This window comes from Euprymna scolopes, chromosome 43 (genome assembly GCF_053919585.1).
Source record: "Euprymna scolopes isolate OS-2025 chromosome 43, ASM5391958v1, whole genome shotgun sequence".
Classification (NCBI taxonomy): domain Eukaryota; kingdom Metazoa; phylum Mollusca; class Cephalopoda; order Sepiida; family Sepiolidae; genus Euprymna; species Euprymna scolopes.
The window spans coordinates 27217833-27237598 of record NC_136524.1 but is presented as its reverse complement, the minus strand read 5'-3'; the positions used below and the strand labels follow the sequence as shown (position 1 = coordinate 27237598).

Here is a 19766-nt window from a genome sequence, read left to right as displayed (position 1 = left end):
AGGCCTCTTGATTCCTTAGGGAAGATAGGGCTGCAACGACGCTCCTCCAACAGACCCGGTTCTGGCTGGTTCTCTTCAGTTCGGCCCATGCCATTTCGGCAGCCCTGGTCTAAGCCTCATTGTTTATTTTCCATATGTGCCTCGGGCGACCAATTTTACGCTTGCCTTGCAGGTTCCATTCAAGGGCCTGCCTGGTGATGTTGGATGCAGGCTTACACAAGGTGTCGCCAATTCTGTTCCATTTTTGTTTTTTGATTTCTATCTCCATTGGTGTTTGGTTGGCTTTGTCCGACAGTTGTTCATTGGAGATGGAGTCTCTGGCCATTTAGGATGTTTCTGAGACTGCCACTCAATTTCCAGAGAAAGTAGATGGTCGTTATCAGCAAGAAATCAATGGTAAACGATTGTGGCAAAAGTAATTCGAAAATGATCATGAAGAGTCAGCGAGGATGGAAAAACCTAGAAGGAAGAGCAACGTCCAAACTGCCAACAGAAGAGCAGGCTACTGGAATCACAAGAGATTTATCACCATTTACGTTCCAGAGAATATCTTAGGCCAATATCAATGTGAAATCAATGGTAGACAGCTTTTGCTAAGAAATAATATAAAATAGTTTGCAATGGTTACCAAAAGATGTGAGGAAACTTGCTGACACTCAGACTCAGACTTATTGTCAGTGAGTGATTATTGGTAAAAACACACAAGAACTCCTAGTGTGCAATTATTATCACTGTTATGATTTCACTTATTATTATTATTATGATTGCAGCAGCAGCAGCAATAATAATAAATATTATTATTATTATGACGACGACGATGATGATGACAACATTGTCATCATCATATTTATGTTTTATTTACAAGTATAGAGACACATAGCATACCTTCCTGTGGTGTCTTTGTTAGTCTTTCAAGAGATCAATTTCTGCACAACACTCATCTTGGCAAAACATAAAAATCAATCCAGATAGTTGTAAAAGGGTAGATCCTCAACCCTGGAGATGTCCCAACTATTCCAAATCATCAACTTCAATGCTGAAAGCATGTCACCAACAAAAAAGAGCTTCCTGTCCAACCTCAAGGCTGGCATCCTGTGCCTTCAAGAGATACATAAAACATGCTCCCTAGCCAGAATTCCAGTCATGTCTCTCATTATTTTCTATACCCGTGCAGTGTATGGAAGCAACATTTACGTGCAGGGCAAGATGATTGTCAAAGCTTGGTGGGACAAGTCGACTAATAGTATGGAAATATTGCAGCTGGAAACTAACAAAATGACAATAATATCTGTCTACAAGCTTCGTCCAGTCTCATTTGAATGGCCTGCCAATTGCACTATGAACAGTAAACCCCACCTGATTATTAATGACTTCAAAGGCCAGTGATGTTATGATCATACAAATAGAGATGGAGGGCTCGTTGAAGAAGGGGCCTTATCCCATGACCTAGACATGCCCTCATCTTTGACTTTGTTCAGCATAAGGATTATAACCCCAAGTTGGCAGTTGTCATTTCTGAATTCAGACAGAATTTTAAGAAATCTACAGGGCACCATCCCACTGTAGCTGAGCTTTAACCAGTTATCCAGCCTATCACCAACAAGCCCAAGCTTTGATTCAACTATCATAGAGCTAATTGAAAAAGCTTCACATTGGACCCAGACTATAATATTGCCACTAATCCGCCTGTCTCAAGTGGATATGAATCTTTTCAATCCATTGTGTGACAGTATGCAAAAAACAATATCCCAAGGGGTTGCAAAGTGAACAATGTTCCTGGTCTTGATGACTCCAGTAAGGTAATCTATGAGTAGTACATCACAACTTACTACCATGATCCCTTCTTTGTGCAAATGCTTGACCTAAGTGAATCACTGTTGAACTCACTAATTGATGCTAGAAAAAAACTTTCGAAAGAAATCATTAGTAACATGGGCATGGCCTCTAACAACAATGTGGCCTGGAAGTCAGTAAATAAGCTGAATGCTGTTAACCAACCACAGAAAATAATGGCTGGGGTAACTCCTAACAAAGTTGTCAATCAACTGCTGTTGAATTTCAACCGTTGAACAAAGAACATGGATACCTGAAGCAAATGATGACTGAAATGAATAATCAAAAGAACTGTGTTAGTCAATAACACATAACAACAACAATAATAATAATAATAGCAGCAACACTTACCAAGGGTCCAGCTCATGCACAAGACAGACATCAGATTGAGCTGGACTGAGGGCTTGTATTTATGTACAAGCATATCCAATCAGGTGATTCAGCCAATCACAATCCAAGGAATAGACTGGCCCATGTGTGCACAATGGAATCTCCCATTGTGCCATAAATAGTTCTCCTCTTTCATGAGAAGTAACTTTAGTCTTTGTCAAGTTATCCACAACTTGAACGCTGACCGAAAGTCCACTACACAATCCAACAGGAAGAACCAGACAACATCTTCCTACCATTTACGATGGAGGAGCTTAAAGCTGCCATGAAATATCTTAAACCGGTCAAGACCTCAGGTTTAGACAGCATCAGTAATGAGATGACGCAGTACTTTAACCCAAGGACACTTGAGTGGGTTCTGAAGTTCTATAACAGTTGCATTACCAAGTATCAAATCCCTAAGATCTGGAGAAAGGATAAAGTAACCTCCTTCTTTAAGCCAGAGAAAAACCCAAGCCTGACTACTAGCTACTGACCCATACCTTTGCTCTGTGTCCTATTCAAGCCCTTGAACAGCTCATCCTCATACAAATTCTCTTAACTGTGGAGTTTCATCTAACTTCTGACTAATCTGGTTCTCACCCTGATAAGTCATGCGTGGGCCAATTATTAAACTTGATTCAATATCTAGAGGATGGATTCTATGTGGGAATGGTCACTGGTATAGTTTTATAGACCCAATCTACAACATGGTTAACCACGGAGTGGTTTTACTGAAAATTAGCAAAATGTTTTTTATTTTTTTTATTACATTTTGACCCCAAACAAGGCATATTACCACTTTAATGTAGGGGGCTACTATCAGGGACCTAAGTTCCAGGGGTACTATGTAAGGAGTTTAGCAACAAGATGTCTGTTCACATTACACTTGAACTTCTGCATGTCAGAACAGTTGGGGAAGCAGAAAACCGGAAGAGAATTCCAAAGTCCTGCAGTTCTCGGGAAGAAGCTATTAGACTAAAGGACTTTCTTACATTTAGGGATCTCAACTGTGTAGGGGTGGGACTTTGCTGCGTGTTGGGTTTGTTGGGGGTATTTTCATTGAGGGGTACAAGTGCTTGTAGTTCGTCAGAGCATCCACCATTAAAATACTTGTAAAACAGGCAGAGGGATGCAACATTTCATCAGTCTATATAATCGAACCCTTTCTAGAACCATTGATTTTACATAGAAATGGAGGGGGAAAAGAGCAGGTGGAGGGTGAAGAAGAACGGCCTCCCACAAGGTTCAGACCTGGCCCCACACTGTTCAATATATATACAGATATCATGCCAACATTATGTAATATCCACAGGTTAATCTACACAGACGTTACATGCATTGCAATTTAATTAAATGACTTCAAAATCATCGAAGATCAATTGATGCAAGTGCTCATGCAGTTTTTTTTGTTGTTGTTGTTTTTACACAGGAATCACCACTTATCAAGGCCTGGAGGCCACTCGAGGATAAAGGTTAATGGGTATACATTAGTCAATGTGATTATAGCGTAGTAAACATAAGTAGTGGGCATTTTGTAAATTAGATTACTTAGGGAGCGGTTCATCAAGAACTTGTTTACGTTGGACTTGAAGACAATCAGACTGTAGTCAGCTGGAAAGCAAGACATCGGGAGAGAGTTCTACAGACGGAGAGTTCTAACAAAGAAGCTTTGTCTATGGAATTTACATTTAGGTTTAGGCAGAGATAAAGAGTGTGGGAAATTATTGATAGTGGTTTTGGCTAAACGAGTGTTTTTTGTGAAAGTTTGGCGATTGAAGCTCTGATGAGCACTTGCCATAAAAATAACAATAAAGCAGAGACAGTTTTGCAATGTCTCTTCTGTGGGAAAGAGGTTGCAGGGAAGAGAAAAGGGCATCCCCCACTAAGCTACGGAGTCTATTTTGAACTCTGTCAGTTGTCATCATACTATGACAAGTGTGATTTGAATCTGAACACAGGTAAAACTAAGGTGTGTTCATTCCATCTTAAGAAGTATCTAGCCTAAAGGAAGGTCAGCATAGTAAAGTTTTGGGAAACACTCCATACCTAACTTATCTTGACGTGACACTTGGCAGGACACTGTCATACAAAACCCCGGGTACTCCGCAAGAAGCTATCAACATGTAGCAGCAATTCTACCTAAAAGCTGTTGGAAAGCTGAGGCACAGATTCTATGCTTGTCAGTGTTAGCGCTGTGCTACTCAACCACAGAATACTATGTAGCAGCATGGGCTCATTCTGCTAATGCTGCAAAGGTTGACTTCAAGGCATGCAGGACGATTACCGGCACCCTGAAATCGACCTACCTGACATCTATCTACAGGATGTCTGGAATCACTCTGCCGCAGATCCATCAAGTGACAAGCAAAGAAACAACAATTATCATCCTCTATTTGGACAGCAACTACCATCCTGCAAGAGCTTTGCCATTGTCACAGACCTTGGATGCACAACACCAGCCTCCTTCCACCTGTGTTGGTAGAAAGAGTCAGTCAAAGACAACAATAAGGCTCTTCCAGCACCGAAAGAAGATCTCCCATCAGGCTCTGAACTCCTTTCCCGTCGGAAAAAGTGGATAACACTCAACTGAACCCAAGCGAAGTTTGTCAAAACATGGAACAACCTACACAAGTGGAGCTATCTACAGGACATTCAGTGTCCTTGTGTTGCTGCCGCACAGACTATCACACAAGTTATAACAGATTGTTCCCTAAGCAAGGTATGCTTTGATGTGGACCTGAGGGATGCCTCAGACACTGCCCGATAGATCTTGAGATGATGATGGCTTACAACTAGTGGTGGCTGTGTTTTTTATGAAAAGTTCCTGTCACAAAAAAGAGAAATCTGTCTTATAATCCGGTATAAATTAAAATAAGTGATGTTCTTCCATGTTGCCTCCTATCTTCTTTCTATTTTATATAAACGATATGCCAGAAGTGTTTGGTGGAAATATGCTCCTATTTGCAGAAGACGTCAGATTAGTAGCTCGCATAAGCAAAACTAACAATTTCAAATCTAGCCTAAATGATCCATTTGTGGGATATATGGTTAGAAAAGAAGAAAAAAAAACATACTGGGCGTATCTGCATCGCTCTTTGGGAAAGAAGAAGGAAAGGATGGCCAGCGCATTTGTATATGTGAAGGGCATCTTGGGAAGGCAGAGCATGATGGGAAAAGCTATTTTTTTTTCCTGTCTCTTCCTTTTTTTTCTAGATAGAAGGATATAAAAGCAGGGAAAAATTCCCTGGGGCAGCAGAGAGAAAAGAGTCGTGAACATCTTCTCTTGAAAAGAATTTTGTATTGCTGACATTCGGATTGTGTGGTGTGACATTGGTGGCAAGAGGCCAGGTGTGGTCAATTGGAAAAGAAGAGGGCAGAAACGTGCTGTTGTCGAGAGAGTGACTCACTCCTTCCCTAACCCCAGAACCGAATCCTGATTATAACCCTTATAACTTTGAACTTAGACTTCAATGTTGATAAATGTTGCCATACTACAGTGGCTTCTCTTTTCAACTCAGCTCTTACTTCCGGTGATGACATTGCTCTGCTCAAGATGAATGAGGCAAAATATCTTGGCCGTCTCCTGAGTGGAAAATAAATTTTAGAAAATATTGCAATAATGATGTATCCAATAAAGAATATTCTTATGAATGTGCCCTTCGAGCCATCTAAACAGTTGCATTCAAGCTGCTAACAAAGCAAGGAGTCTCCTATTTCTCATTAGACATTCTTTCTGCAAACTTTGGAAATATTTCTCCCTCTTTATATCTCCCTCATCAAACCACTGTTAGAGGATAGTGTTTAGGCATTTGTTTCATATCTAATGCATGATACCCAGCATCTGGAGAGAGTTCAAAGACTGGCTACTTGTATGATGCAGGATCTATTTGAAAGATGAATCAAAAAGCTCAATCTTTTTTTCCCCAAGTGCCTACAATTACGCAGTGAACTCATTTTAGCCTAGAATCTCGTCAATGGGCATCACAATTTATCTCAGAATCTATTATTCACTCCTATACACTATAAAAATCTATTTCATCGCTAATTTCGATTAAACCAAAGGATGAATGCTTTCTTCATCAGAATCTTTGGAACTTGGAATGGACTTGCAAGTAAAGTAATAAATACACTAACCCTGCAACAATGCAAGGTGAATTTGGACAGATGCTGGGCTACTGTATCCTTTTCTATGTAAATTTTTACAACCCTTTTCCCTACATGGCAATTGAAGCAAGATTGTTTTATTTTTGCCAAATTGAAGTAAAAAAGAATGTCATTTTTTTTATACATATTTTTTTTTTTTTTATCCACTTCTATCTACTTTTTATAGAAGGTATTAAAACCAATTAGTATATGGTGTTCGATAAAAAACCAAGCTATTATTTTTACAGACATCGGTTCTCTAAACAAGCAATACAGAGGTAGATCGGTTCTTTAAACAAGCAATACAGAGGTAGATCGGTTCTCTAAACAAGCAATACAGAGGTAGATCGGTTCTTTAAACAAACAATACAGAGGTAGATCGGTTCTTTAAACAAACAATACAGAGGTAGATCGGTTCTTTAAACAAGCAATACAGAGGTAGATTGGTTCTCTAAACAAGCAATACAGAGGTAGATCGGTTCTCTAAACAAGCAATACAGACGTAGATCGGTTCTTTAAACAAGCAATACAGAGGTAGATTGGTTCTTTAAACAAGCAACAGTTTCTTTTTAGACTATTGTCCTCATCATCACTAATAATTATATTTTAACTAATTTGATGCATTGTTCATTTACAATGATGTCTTCTTTCTGTTCTTGTTTTATTTAAGTAGCAATTATAAAAAAAAATATCTGAAAAGAACCCATTTCCCTGCAAGCAATTTGAATGATTAAAACAGGATTTAGCACCCTTTTCTGTCTCAACAGGGGACTAAACTGTCTTTGAAATTTGGTAGGCAAGAACCTTTTTGCTTCCCTACTCTCTATTTCTCACAGAAGAGACGTTGCTGCTCTTTCCTTATTTTTATGGTAGCTGCTCGACTGAGCTCCAATCTATGTCCCTGCAAAACGTTCACAACAAACACTTGTCTAGCTACAACAACCGTCAACAACTTCCCTCATTCTCTATCTGTGCCTAAAAATAACCGAAAATTCCATGAGCAGAGTTTCTTTCCTAGAACTGTATTTTTGTGGAACACAATACCGTAGGGCTGCTTTCCAGCATCCTACAACATGGCTCATTTTCAAATCTAATGCGAATAAGTTCTTACTGAACCATCCTCTTAAATAGTCCAGTCTTACCCAAGTTCCACCATTGCTGATCATGTTGTCTCAAAATATACTTATTACTTAACCTTTATTCTAGAATGGCCTTTAGGTCTTGGTAAGCAGTTAACAACCCCTCCTCCAAAAAATAAAATAAAATAAAGTTTTTATATGAAGATAGAAAGTAAGCATTGCAAACCATATTTTTAGTAAATAAGAAAGTAAAAGCAAGAGTTAGGTTACCAACAGTGAATTTTGGAATAGTAGCAATCGGGCTTGCTAGAATGTTAAAATAAATTTGTTAAACACAGTATTTTTTTTATTACAAATAACCAAAGCAAACTTTTTATAATTGTTTTTTTTTTACACATAATACGAAAAACAATTTTCAAAAAGTTATAAATGATCTAATAATTTTTCAAAAATGGAAATTGTTTTTGTTTTTTTATAATATTGTAATAATAACATATCCAATACAGAATACATTCGGTCCTGGATATGACCTTAAACTATATCCAATGGTAAGGCCCCAGCTTGCAGGCTTTAGGGAGTGTGGAGCCACCCTTTAATTGCCATTGCTCCCAGGTCCACTCTGACCCGGAGTGGTAGTACCTGTTAGGGTCCCAACTATGGCTAAAATAAATCGACTTGAAAACAACAAATATATTCTATTAAAAAATTTTTCTTCAAAATATTTGGATTCGGCATTAAATAACCTGAAAAGGGTTGATATGCCGTAAAACAAAAACAACCCACCAGAATACATTCATTAACCCTTATCTTCGAGTGGTCTTCGGGCCTTGATAAATGTTGACTCAAATAAATTTTAAAAGTAGAATTTGTTTTTTTATTTCATATGAGAAGAGATCCTCTTAGACTGAGGTAATTTTAATTTTGTTAAGTGGTATTTTCCACGATAATTATTTAAAAGTTTTTAATTATTTTATTTTTGTAAAGGTAAAGGGTCCTTCAGTCTTGACAGACTATGGTACTCACTGTAAGGGGGCCTGCGCATGAAATTTTTTGTGGCAAGAGGTGCGCAATATCCAACTGCACCTCTTCTAAGTTGACATTGTTAAATGGAGTGTTGGTTGGTTGTTTTTGTTTTACGGCATATCAACCCTTTTCAGGTTATTTAATGCCGAATCTGGTGATTTTGAAGAACGATTTTTTAATATAGTATATTCGTTTTTTAGGTCGTATTCTATTTAACCCATAGTTGGGACCCTAACAGGTGCTACCACTCCGGGTCAGAGTGGACCTGGGAGCAATGGCAATTAAAGGGTGGCTCCACACTCCCTAAGGCCTGCAAGCTGGGACCCTCACCATCGGATAGAGTTTAAGGTCATGTCCAGGACCTTAAATGGAGTGTGTGTATATATATATATATATATATATATATTTCAGTTGAATTAAAGTCGGTCAATTTAGCTCTTATGCATAGATCATCGTATAACGATTAGATCACTCTCTGACTGACGTGAATGAACATTTAAAAAATTAAAATGTTTAAAATTCGATGTTATTTCACGCGGTTAATGGTAGCCGAATGAATTAGGTCTTCGTTAAATCGAGCCAGAGATGTCTCGTGATGCGGGGTTCGAATCGTTCGACTGGTATTAATCGTGGCACCCTGCACTGAAGATTCCCAAAAGGATGAAACACTAGTGTCTGTAGGTATTTAATAATTATTATAGTAAAAAAATAATTATGATAGCCCCTTTAAGAAATTCGTTTCTTATCGTTGAGCACTTTCAGTTGAATTAAAGTCGGTCAATTTAGCTCTTATGCATAGATCATCGTATAACGATTAGATCACTCTCTGACTGACGTGAATGAACATTTAAAAAATTAAAATGTTTAAAATTCGACGTTATTTCACGTGGTTAATGGTAGCTGAATGGATTAGGTCTTCGCTAAATCAAGCCAGAGATGTCTCGTGATGCGGGATTCGAATCGTTCGACTGGTATTAATTGTGGCACCCTGCACTGAAGATTCCCGAAAGGATGAAACACTAGTGTCTGTAGGTATTTAATAATTATTATAGTAAAAAAATAATTATGATAGCCCCTTTAAGAAATTCGTTTCTTATCGTTGAGCACTTTCAGTTGAATTAAAGTCAGTCAATTTAGCTCTTATGCATAGATCATCGTATAACGATTAGATCACTCTCTGACTGACGTGAATGAACATTTAAAAAATTAAAATGTTTAAAATTCGACGTTATTTCACGTGGTTAATGGTAGCCGAATGGATTAGGTCTTCGCTAAATCGAGCCAGAGATATCTCGTGATGCAGGATTCAAATCGTTCGACTGGTATGAATCGTGGCACCCTGCACTGAAGATTCCCGAAAGGATGAAACACTAGTGTCTGTAGATATTTAATAATTATTATAGTAAAAAAATAATTATGATAGCCCCTTTAAGAAATTCGTTTCTTATCGTTGAGCACTTTCAGTTGAATTAAAGTCAGTCAATTTAGCTCTTATGCATAGATCATCGTATAACGATTAGATCACTCTCTGACTGACGTGAATGAACATTTAAAAAATTAAAATGTTTAAAATTCGACGTTATTTCACGTGGTTAATGGTAGCCGAATGGATTAGGTCTTCGCTAAATCGAGCCAGAGATGTCTCGTGATGCGGGATTCGAATCGTTCGACTGGTATTAATTGTGGCACCCTGCACTGAAGATTCCCGAAAGGATGAAACACTAGTGTCTGTAGGTATTTATGATAGCCCCTTTAAGAAATTCGTTTCTTATCGTTGAGCACTTTCAGTTGAATTAAAGTCGGTCAATTTAGCTCTTATGCATAGATCATCGTATAACGATTAGATCACTCTCTGACTGACGTGAATGAACATTTTAAAAATTAAAATGTTTAAAATTCGACGTTATTTCACGCGGTTAATGGTAGCCGAATGGATTAGGTCTTCGCTAAATCGAGCCAGAGATGTCTCGTGATGCGGGATTCGAATCGTTCGACTGGTATTAATTGTGGCACCCTGCACTGAAGATTCCCGAAAGGATGAAACACTAGTGTCTGTAGATATTTAATAATTATTATAGTAAAAAAATAATTATGATAGCCCCTTTAAGAAATTCGTTTCTTATCATTGAGCACTTTCAGTTGAATTAAAGTCGGTCAATTTAGCTCTTATGCATAGATCATCGTATAACGATTAGATCACTCTCTGACTGACGTGAATGAACATTTAAAAAATTAAAATGTTTAAAATTCGACGTTATTTCACGTGGTTAATGGTAGCTGAATGGATTAGGTCTTCGCTAAATCGAGCCAGAGATGTCTCGTGATGCGGGATTCGAATCGTTCGACTGGTATTAATTGTGGCACTCTGCACTGAAGATTCCCGAAAGGATGAAACACTAGTGTCTGTAGGTAGTTAATAATTATTAGAATAAAAAAATAATTATATATATATATATATATATATATATATATATATATATTATATATATATATATATATATAATGAATGAATGAATAACAGAAGTCTATATTCCAAATTTCATGTTGACCATCTTACAATTTATTCCTTTAATTCAGTCGAAATTCACAATTCTTGACAGTATCGTAGCACAACATAAATGACTTAATTATTATATCAATCAGTGAATCAATTTTTCCATTAACTCATCAGAGGAAATAGCTACAACCAATCTATCAAAAGGACATGATTAAAAAATCTTAAAATTAGAAGAGAAGCTGCAAATACCTTATAGTTTGCTTATATTATGCCATTCTGAATTTAGTAATAAAGTCATTAAAACCCACATATTCGTATTAACAAATTCCACTAATTTATTCTGCCAGAAATGTTCTATTTATTAATAAGTAAATTTATCTATATATTAATACGATAACGTGTGTGTTCTTTTGTGCATCACGCTTACATCCGGGTTGTTTAATTGTCATGTTCTTCTATTTCTTGTCATAAATAATTTTGCCAAGAATTCTTCATAAGTTTTGGTTTTGGTTTCGACCATAGCTGATGGCACTTAAATCATCGATTTTTTTATAAATAATTTTATTAAGAATTCTTCATAAGTTTTTTTTTCGTTTTGATTATGGTTGAAGAAACTCAATTTATATATATATATATATATACATATATATAGTAATTTTTTAAATATATATGGCGATTAAGCTACACTGAATATTCTGCGTTTCATCCAACTATAGGATTCGTCAGGCTTATGCGCATAAGCCTGACGAATCCTATAGTTGGATGAAACGCAGAATATTTCAGTGTAGCTTAATCGCCATATATATTTTATAAATTACTAACTAGCTCTACCTACGTATTGAGGACTTTTGAAGTAAATACTTAAAGTTTACGCATAAATCTATACTTTCGTATATTAAATTTATGCGAATAAATGAAGTAGTTATACATATATATATATATATATATATATATATATATATATATGTGTATATTATATATACACACATATTTTTTTCATAAGTTTTATTTTCGTTTTCGATTCAAGCTAATGCACCCAAATCACATCGATGTATTTTTGAAATCGCAACTTTATAATATATAAAAATCGATAGAACATTAAATCTATAATAATATATACGAAATCTGCAAGAATTAAAATATCATATTTAAGCGTACTTTACAACCGGTCTTTACTAGGCTTTTGTGCTAGCTTAGATAAATACTTTTGCAGTTTTAACAAAAAAGCTACAATAATATCAGATCATCTCCATTTACACTGAACATCTACAGCATGCCAACATTAATATATTACATAGGAATGAGTCCCCTCTGGAGTTTCTCCAGGGGTCCCGCTAGTTATTTATAATTAATATATCCATATTTACCTAAATAACATCAATGATTATAATCATATTATACATGTTTATATATACGAAATTAAAAAAAAAAACTATTTGCAATTTCCGGTTGTATTAAATCATTTATTAATCTGGAGTTAAAACTATATAAGTGCAATATAAGTGAATAAAGAATATTTCTACAGAAATATATATATTCTAGCAGTTCAGCCCAGCTTTGCTCCGGACCTATGTATTGTTCATAGCTTTATGTGCATATGTATATATATATATATATATATATTAAAAAGTTTGACTCATGTCCAGGTAACCTACATCTAAAATTTCAAGTGTTTAGACCCAAAATTGGCAGAGGAGTTTGGTAGAGTTTTCAAAAGCCAAATCGTTGTAACTTTGACCCCTTGACAGGCAAATTTCTGACCAAAATCCGATTAAAAAGATTTTCCCAAATCTCAATACCCCTTATGTCAAATCTCGAATCTGTAGACTGAAAATTGACAGAGTAGTTTGGTGGGGAAATGTACACACACAAACAATTTCACTTTATATATATATATATATATATATATATATATATATATAAATTTTATATATTATAAATTTTAAATTATAAATCACATTACTTAATATATATATATATATATATATATATATATGTTCAGGATAACTGGAAACAATGCTGAGATAAGCAGAGAGTACATACAGCACATAAAATTCCCAAATGGTCGCCCATCTGATTCTAACCAGGCTCGACATTGCTTAACTTCGGCGATCTGATGAGAATCGGTTTGTCAACACAATTATACCATATCTTTTAAAAATAGAAATTAAATAAAATCAACAAAATATCGCAATTATTTATTTATTTTTTTGTGTTTCTGTAACAGATTGGAGCCACATAGTTGCGAGCAAGTAGGGTTAATTAACGATGAGGAATTTTAGAATATACAAATTTGAAGACAAAACATATGTTCAATCAATAACAAAGAATTGTAATATGGTGCGGACAACTATATGCAAACACTGAGCCATGAACAAAATGACATCATGTTAAAGAAAAAGATAACAATAAAAAGGAGAGAGCACTTTGAGAAGACGATCATGTTAAAGGCATGGATGACTTCGAAAAGATGATCACATGAGAGATGTCACAGCAGTAACGAGAGAATGAGGAAATAAATGCTGTTGCACAACAAAAAAAAAAGCGAGTTGAAGTCCTTTTCTATTTTTTGTTTGCGACTGAGGCTACAACATGTTGGTTACCACACAATGTTATAGAATGACATAATTGTCTAACATTAAAAAGGGCCAAATTTAGAGAATAAAGGAAACAGTTGATAACCAATCAATGGAGATAGAGTTTGGACTTGCTTGCTTGGCAACGGAGTCTGATTTTGTGAGACGTTTTGGTCTTTTGAGAAATGAGAAGATATAACTTATGTTTAAAGATGTAAGAATGAGCAGGGAGAACTGGGCGTTGCATCCCAGTCACCATAGGATAATAAAAACCGAAATAAAACTGGAACAAAAGTAGTTGTCCTTGTGTTGATTCCCATGCATCTGATATTGGGAAGGTGCTTTATTCCAGCATCTATAAGACGAAGAGTAATTACCGGCAAGTGCGGTGACAAAAGAAACCCGAATAAACGGATGTCCATTTGTCTGTCTGTCATGCACGCCTAAGTTATTATTATTGCTGATCACGTATTTGGATTGAAGATAGTAGGTTTTTTTGTTTTTTTTTACATAGGCATCACCACTTATCAAGGCCCAGAGGCGACTTGAGGATGAGGGCTAAAGAGTGTACAGTAGTCAATTGGACAATAGAGTAGTTGATAGTAATGGAAATTCGGTAAATTAGTTAACTTAAGTGGAATGGCTCATAAGAACTTGCTTACATTAGACTTGAAGACAACCATATTGTAGTCAGCTGGAAAGCAATAAAACGGAAGACAATTCCACAGGCGTGCACTTCTAAGAAAGAAGCTTTGTTCATGGAATCTACATTTAGGTTTAGGCACAGATAAAGAGTGGGGGGGAATTATTGATAGTGTTTACTGTTAGACGAGTGTTTCTCGTGAAAGTTTGGCAAGGGGGGGGACCATAGACTGGAGCTCAGTCAAGCACTTGCCATGAAAATAACGATAAAGCAGAGACAAACTCGCAACATCTCTTCTGTGAGAAAGAGGTTGTAGGGAAGAGAAAAGGTCATCTCCTATGAGGCTACAAAGTCTATTTTGAACTCTATCAAGGCAAGATAAGTCCTTTCTAGCAGCTTCTGCCCAGATGTAGCAACAGTACTCCATCCTTGGACGTACCTGGCTCTCATATAGATAGAGAATTGCATCCTGTGTAAAAGAACTGCCCATGTTATTTTAACTGTTTATTGTGCATGTTTATTGTATGTGTTTAAACACCCACCACACGCACGCACTAAACGCATTGATACAGCTAGTATGTAATATGTCTTTATTTACTTCCCCAATAACGCATGTACTTTATACATACATGTATAAAACACACATTGATGCAGTACATAACCTGTCATTATTTGGATACACTGTATATGTACATGGTATACAACATGCAATTATTTGATAACCAGCGTGTAACATTTTACAAGGAAAAAAAAGTGTTATTCTTCGAATGTCAAAAATGTACTAATTGCCAAACTTTTACAAAAAATACACTCGACTAGCTACAACTACTATATACGATTTACCCCACTCTTTATCTGTGCCTAAATCTAAACGCAGATTCCATGAACAAAGCTTTTTTCCCAAAACTCCCCCCTCTGTGGAACACTGGTCTGCTTCCAGGTTCAATACAAAATGGTAGCCTTCAAATCTAATGCAAACAAGTTCTTGTGGAGCCGTTCCCATCTACTGAATTTACATTCATTAACCCGTATCCTCGAGTGGCCTTCAGACCTTGATAAGTGGTGACTCCAAACAAAAAGAAATTGTGTGAAAACAAACGTCAGCATTTGTGAATGCATGTTTGGTCTTACATAATCTGCTAACTCAGAACATATAGCCAATGTGGATTCAGAATGGCTAAACAATATTCACTTCAAACACTGAACGGTGCAACTTTTATTTAGATTATAAACTATTGCAGTATATAAACAATATTAAGAACAAAATGAAATAATTCACCTTCCTTACATTAAGAAAGAACTTGGTGTTTTGTGTAGAATAAGGAGTAGATATAAAAAAGTGAGTGAAGATGGCAGCAACTTTCTTTTTGGAAGGTTTATTTGATAGACACAGGTAATACAGAGATTTTGAAATATATATTGAAAGAAAACAAAATAATTGTATCTTTTCTGAAAACATACATGTGGGCTTTAGCTAATTGGGTGATACAACAGATTAGCATATAAAGGTTTTTGGGTTCTCAACTTATTATGTTTGAATGCAGATTGGAAAAAATTCGACTTTAGTTTATTATATAGATACATAAAGGAATGTTTTATCTGGCCAAGGTTTATTAAAGAATTCAACGGTAATTTATTGTGTAATATTGTTTACATCACTTTATCACTTATTTGTCATTGATAGTTTCTTCCTAAAAAATCAATATTTGATTTTGGTTTGTCAGTTTTGTTTTCTTTTTTTGTTTTTTTTATTATTTTATTATTTGGTGTGTGGCTAAGAATAAAATATAATTTGATTTAATTACTTCAGAAAATATTTGGTCTGATTGGGAATTATTTTAAACTAGTGAGGGGTACGTGGCGTTGCCCAGGTGTCTGGAGGTGTGTGTGTGGGGGGGGGTTTAAAAAAAAAAAAGTAAGTATGAGGATCGAACCCGAACCGTTGAGGCAAAGTTGTGAAAAAAAAACGTGCGACATTAACCATTGCCCTACTGCGACATGCTTACGGAAACACGTTTGAATTTATTTAATTACTTGAATTTAGCAGGTGCTCGTTTTAATGAGTTAATGAGGTCAAGCTTGACTGCGGGATTTCATTTACTGCTGAATGCTTTTTTTTTTCTCCCCAAGATGTTGTAGGAAAAAGACTAACCCACATGCAGCGAGCGACAAATGTTGAATATTTATCATCCCGAAATCGAGCAAATTAAATAGACAGGCGAGCTTCGTTGTTAAATGTGAGATATTATGATTTATATGTGATATAAAAAGTTTTAAAAAGTTGTGAAGCGATCAACCGCTTCTCTGAAAGAAGCCTTTTGTAGACACACAGAAAAAGCAAACACACATACATACATACATTTTCGCTTTTATATTTATAGAATACTTGATATCTTAAAAAAGAGATGTAACTCTGCATTCATCCATACAGAATTAATTCCCTTTGATTGGAACAAAGAAATAATATTTTTGGAAAAAAATGACAGTTTAAAACCAGAAAACCAAAGCAAGCTGTAAATAAATATATAATATTTGGGCTAGTGACTCTGTCTCATTTCAGTGTCCTTAATAAATTCCAGAAACGTGATTTGATTTACCCCACCCTTTATTCTTCACTGCAATCTCTCTTTCACAGATGTGATGTTTCTAGTCTCAGTCTTTTCACAAATACTATTATGGCATGTATGTTCTTCAGATTTGTCTAATCTCTCCCTGCTTCCTTTGTTCCAGCTTGTTTTACTCATTATTCTTGTGGTTTCCATCAAGTCACTGTAATACAGCATAGTAATGCAGCTTTCTATTCCAGTAGCTTCTTCCCAAGAACTGCAGACTTGTGAAACTCTCTTCCTACTGTTTCTTCTACCGATAGCCATGTTTTTTTTGTTTTTTTATCAAGACTAATGGTCAACAGGCATCTCCTGTCTTTACATTTGGATTGGGATTTCATTCTTGTTAGCTCTTTATATCAAGTGGCTCCACGCCTTGTCTAGAGCAATTTCCATTAAAACAAAAATACACTATGGAGAAACATTACGTAGATGTGGTATATTTTGAATAAATTTATTGATGATTATTTTTTTCTTATACACACTTCGATTTTCTACATACTTTACATCTATTGAACAACTGGATAACACAAGGCAACAATTTTTATACTTTTTGGAATGTTGTCTTGATTTCTACAACTGATTTAGTGTATTATTTGCATTGCTGAATCAGGGAATGGCATCTGTTTCTCTCCATCAGGTTTTTTGTGCAAAGTTGATTTGAAATATCAGATCTTGTGATAAAATAGATTACATATTTTTGCGGCATTTTCAACTAAGTTGATTTGAAAAAAAAACTCAAGTCTTGTGACAAAATCAATTACATTTTGGAATTGGGAAATGGTATCCATTTCTCTCCATCAAGTCAGGTTTTTGTGCTAAGTTTATTTGAAAAAAATCAGATCTTGTGACAAAATTGATTACATTTTTGTGGCATTATCAACTGATTTTTTGTCAACACATATCATCCTAAATATGTTTTAAAGAGAAAAAATGTTTTTGCCAACAACATATATTGATTACCTGCTAGAAACATCGATTACTGTAAACTGATTAGTGGGCATTATTAAAGCAGTCAACATGTTGTTGACAAGTTCTGTGTAGTTTTAGACCATTATTGTCAAGAAAATTCTTCACTTCTAGAACAAATACCTTCCACAATTCTAATTCCACTTCCACTTCGTTCATTGAGTTTTTGGACACTGGATCTCTGGTGAGCTGCCAGATCTGAAGACTATCAAAGATGCCAGCTTCCAACTTCTCCATGGTCAATCCTGGAAAAGCCTGGCATAAGTAAGTGAAGCAGTCACCATCTTTGTCCAGAGCCTTAATGAAATGCTTGATTAATCCTAGCTTGATGTTCAGTGGTGGGAAGAGTATTATGTCTCTATCAACTAGAGGGTCATTGATGATGTTCCTTTCTTTATAAGACACCAATTGTTTCCACATAGGTCATTCATTCTGTATGCTAAGAACCAATTTTTGGATGATTTTGAGATTTTATGACTTCAAACTAATCCCTTTTTGACATAATCACCCATAACTATCAAACCTAAATACTTTTTGTCATTAAAATAGTAATTTCCAATCAAAACATGCCAGTTTCTTGTAAAATGCTTCACACATGTATACATGTGAACAAAGACATAAAAAACGACATGTAGCCATAGCTCAAAAAATTGACCTGATTGAACAAAACCAATGTGATTTTTGGATTCACTGCATCAGATTCGTCTTAGATCAGCTTAAAAAAATACAGACAACAAATTTATTAATATTAATTTATTTTTATTGCGGACTATTATTCTCATCTTTACTAGTTGTTGTTTCACAACGTTTCGGTCAACTATTCGTCTGGCCTTCGTCAGGTGGTAACCGCGACAGATAGGAACTTCGAATCTCCTAACTGCATTCTCAGCAATCACTGACATCTGTAGTTGTTGTCGTCTCACCACGGTTTGGCCAAGTAAGCCTCTGGCCGGCTTCGGGGCCCATGGCGTAGTTGATCTGCGCAAAAAGCACTGCAGGAGGAAGATTTGGGAAGCCTCAGCAGCATAACCTGATGCAACTTTTGACTGCAGCCGCTGCGGCCAAACCTGCTTGTCCTGCATCGGGCTCGTCAGCCACAAGTGTACCTGCAGTCGATGTGGACAACCCCCTTTAATACAAAATATAAATCTTCATCTCAAGAAATTCAGAAGCTGAAAAGAGTTGCCTCCCTTACAATTAAAATTTTACTGATTTTTTTTTTAATGTAATAATAATACGAAAAGAATTCTTATATGCTTCTTAACAGAAAGAAAAATGGTGACTCACTTTTGTTAAGGCAGTAACCATGGCTGTCTTTCCTCCCATGCTGTGCCCTAAGACAACTGCATCATTTATATTTAATGAAGACATCAATTCCACTAAATCTTCACTCATCTCTTCATAAGACATTGTGTTCTTGTGGAAGCTTTCACCATGGTTCCTTGCATCAACACTAATCACCTGTTAAAACAAAAATATTATATGTATAAATTTCATGTACATGTGACACAGCTTACTATTGTCGCATAGAGGACTTTCCTATTGATGAGGGGGGAGAGACATTTATGCATTTTACAGTCTGCAGTTTCTTATTACATATATTGTAGAGAGGAGAGAGGGTGATCAGTTCTTTTACCACACGAGGGAACAATCATTTCTTATGATGGAGAGTGGGGCACATTACTTGGAAGGGTTATACAAAGTTCATTAATAACGATGATTGGAAAAAAATGATTACACATTACCTTTGTTGTAGAAAGACGACTTAAGATGATTTCACATTACCTTTGTGGTAGAAAGGCGACACGAAGACGGCAGTTACAAAAATATAAGATGTTCTTTTATTCCATTTGACCGGTCGAAATGATGATCACATCCAGGAATTCAAAGTTGTTTCTACATGATTAAAACTTTCTCCCTCGTTTCCAAAGGGACCCTCCTCTGACCATGTCAGCTCTGTCTCCTATCTTCGTCTTCAACTCTGTGTCTCTCTCTCTCTCTAACTCTCTCTACTCATCTTCGACT

The 19766-nt window shown here is 36.0% G+C and overlaps 1 protein-coding gene across 1 annotated transcript in view; it reads right to left on the bottom strand.

Moving 5' to 3' along the window:
* Positions 1 to 19766, bottom strand: part of LOC145268255 (sn-1-specific diacylglycerol lipase ABHD11-like) — a 157837-nt gene that overhangs the window by 125230 nt on the left and 12841 nt on the right. The window contains exon 3 of the mRNA XM_080123597.1: positions 19029 to 19202. Coding sequence (XP_079979723.1) covers positions 19029 to 19202 — 174 coding nt within the window. The remainder of the gene's footprint in view (positions 1 to 19028; positions 19203 to 19766) is intronic.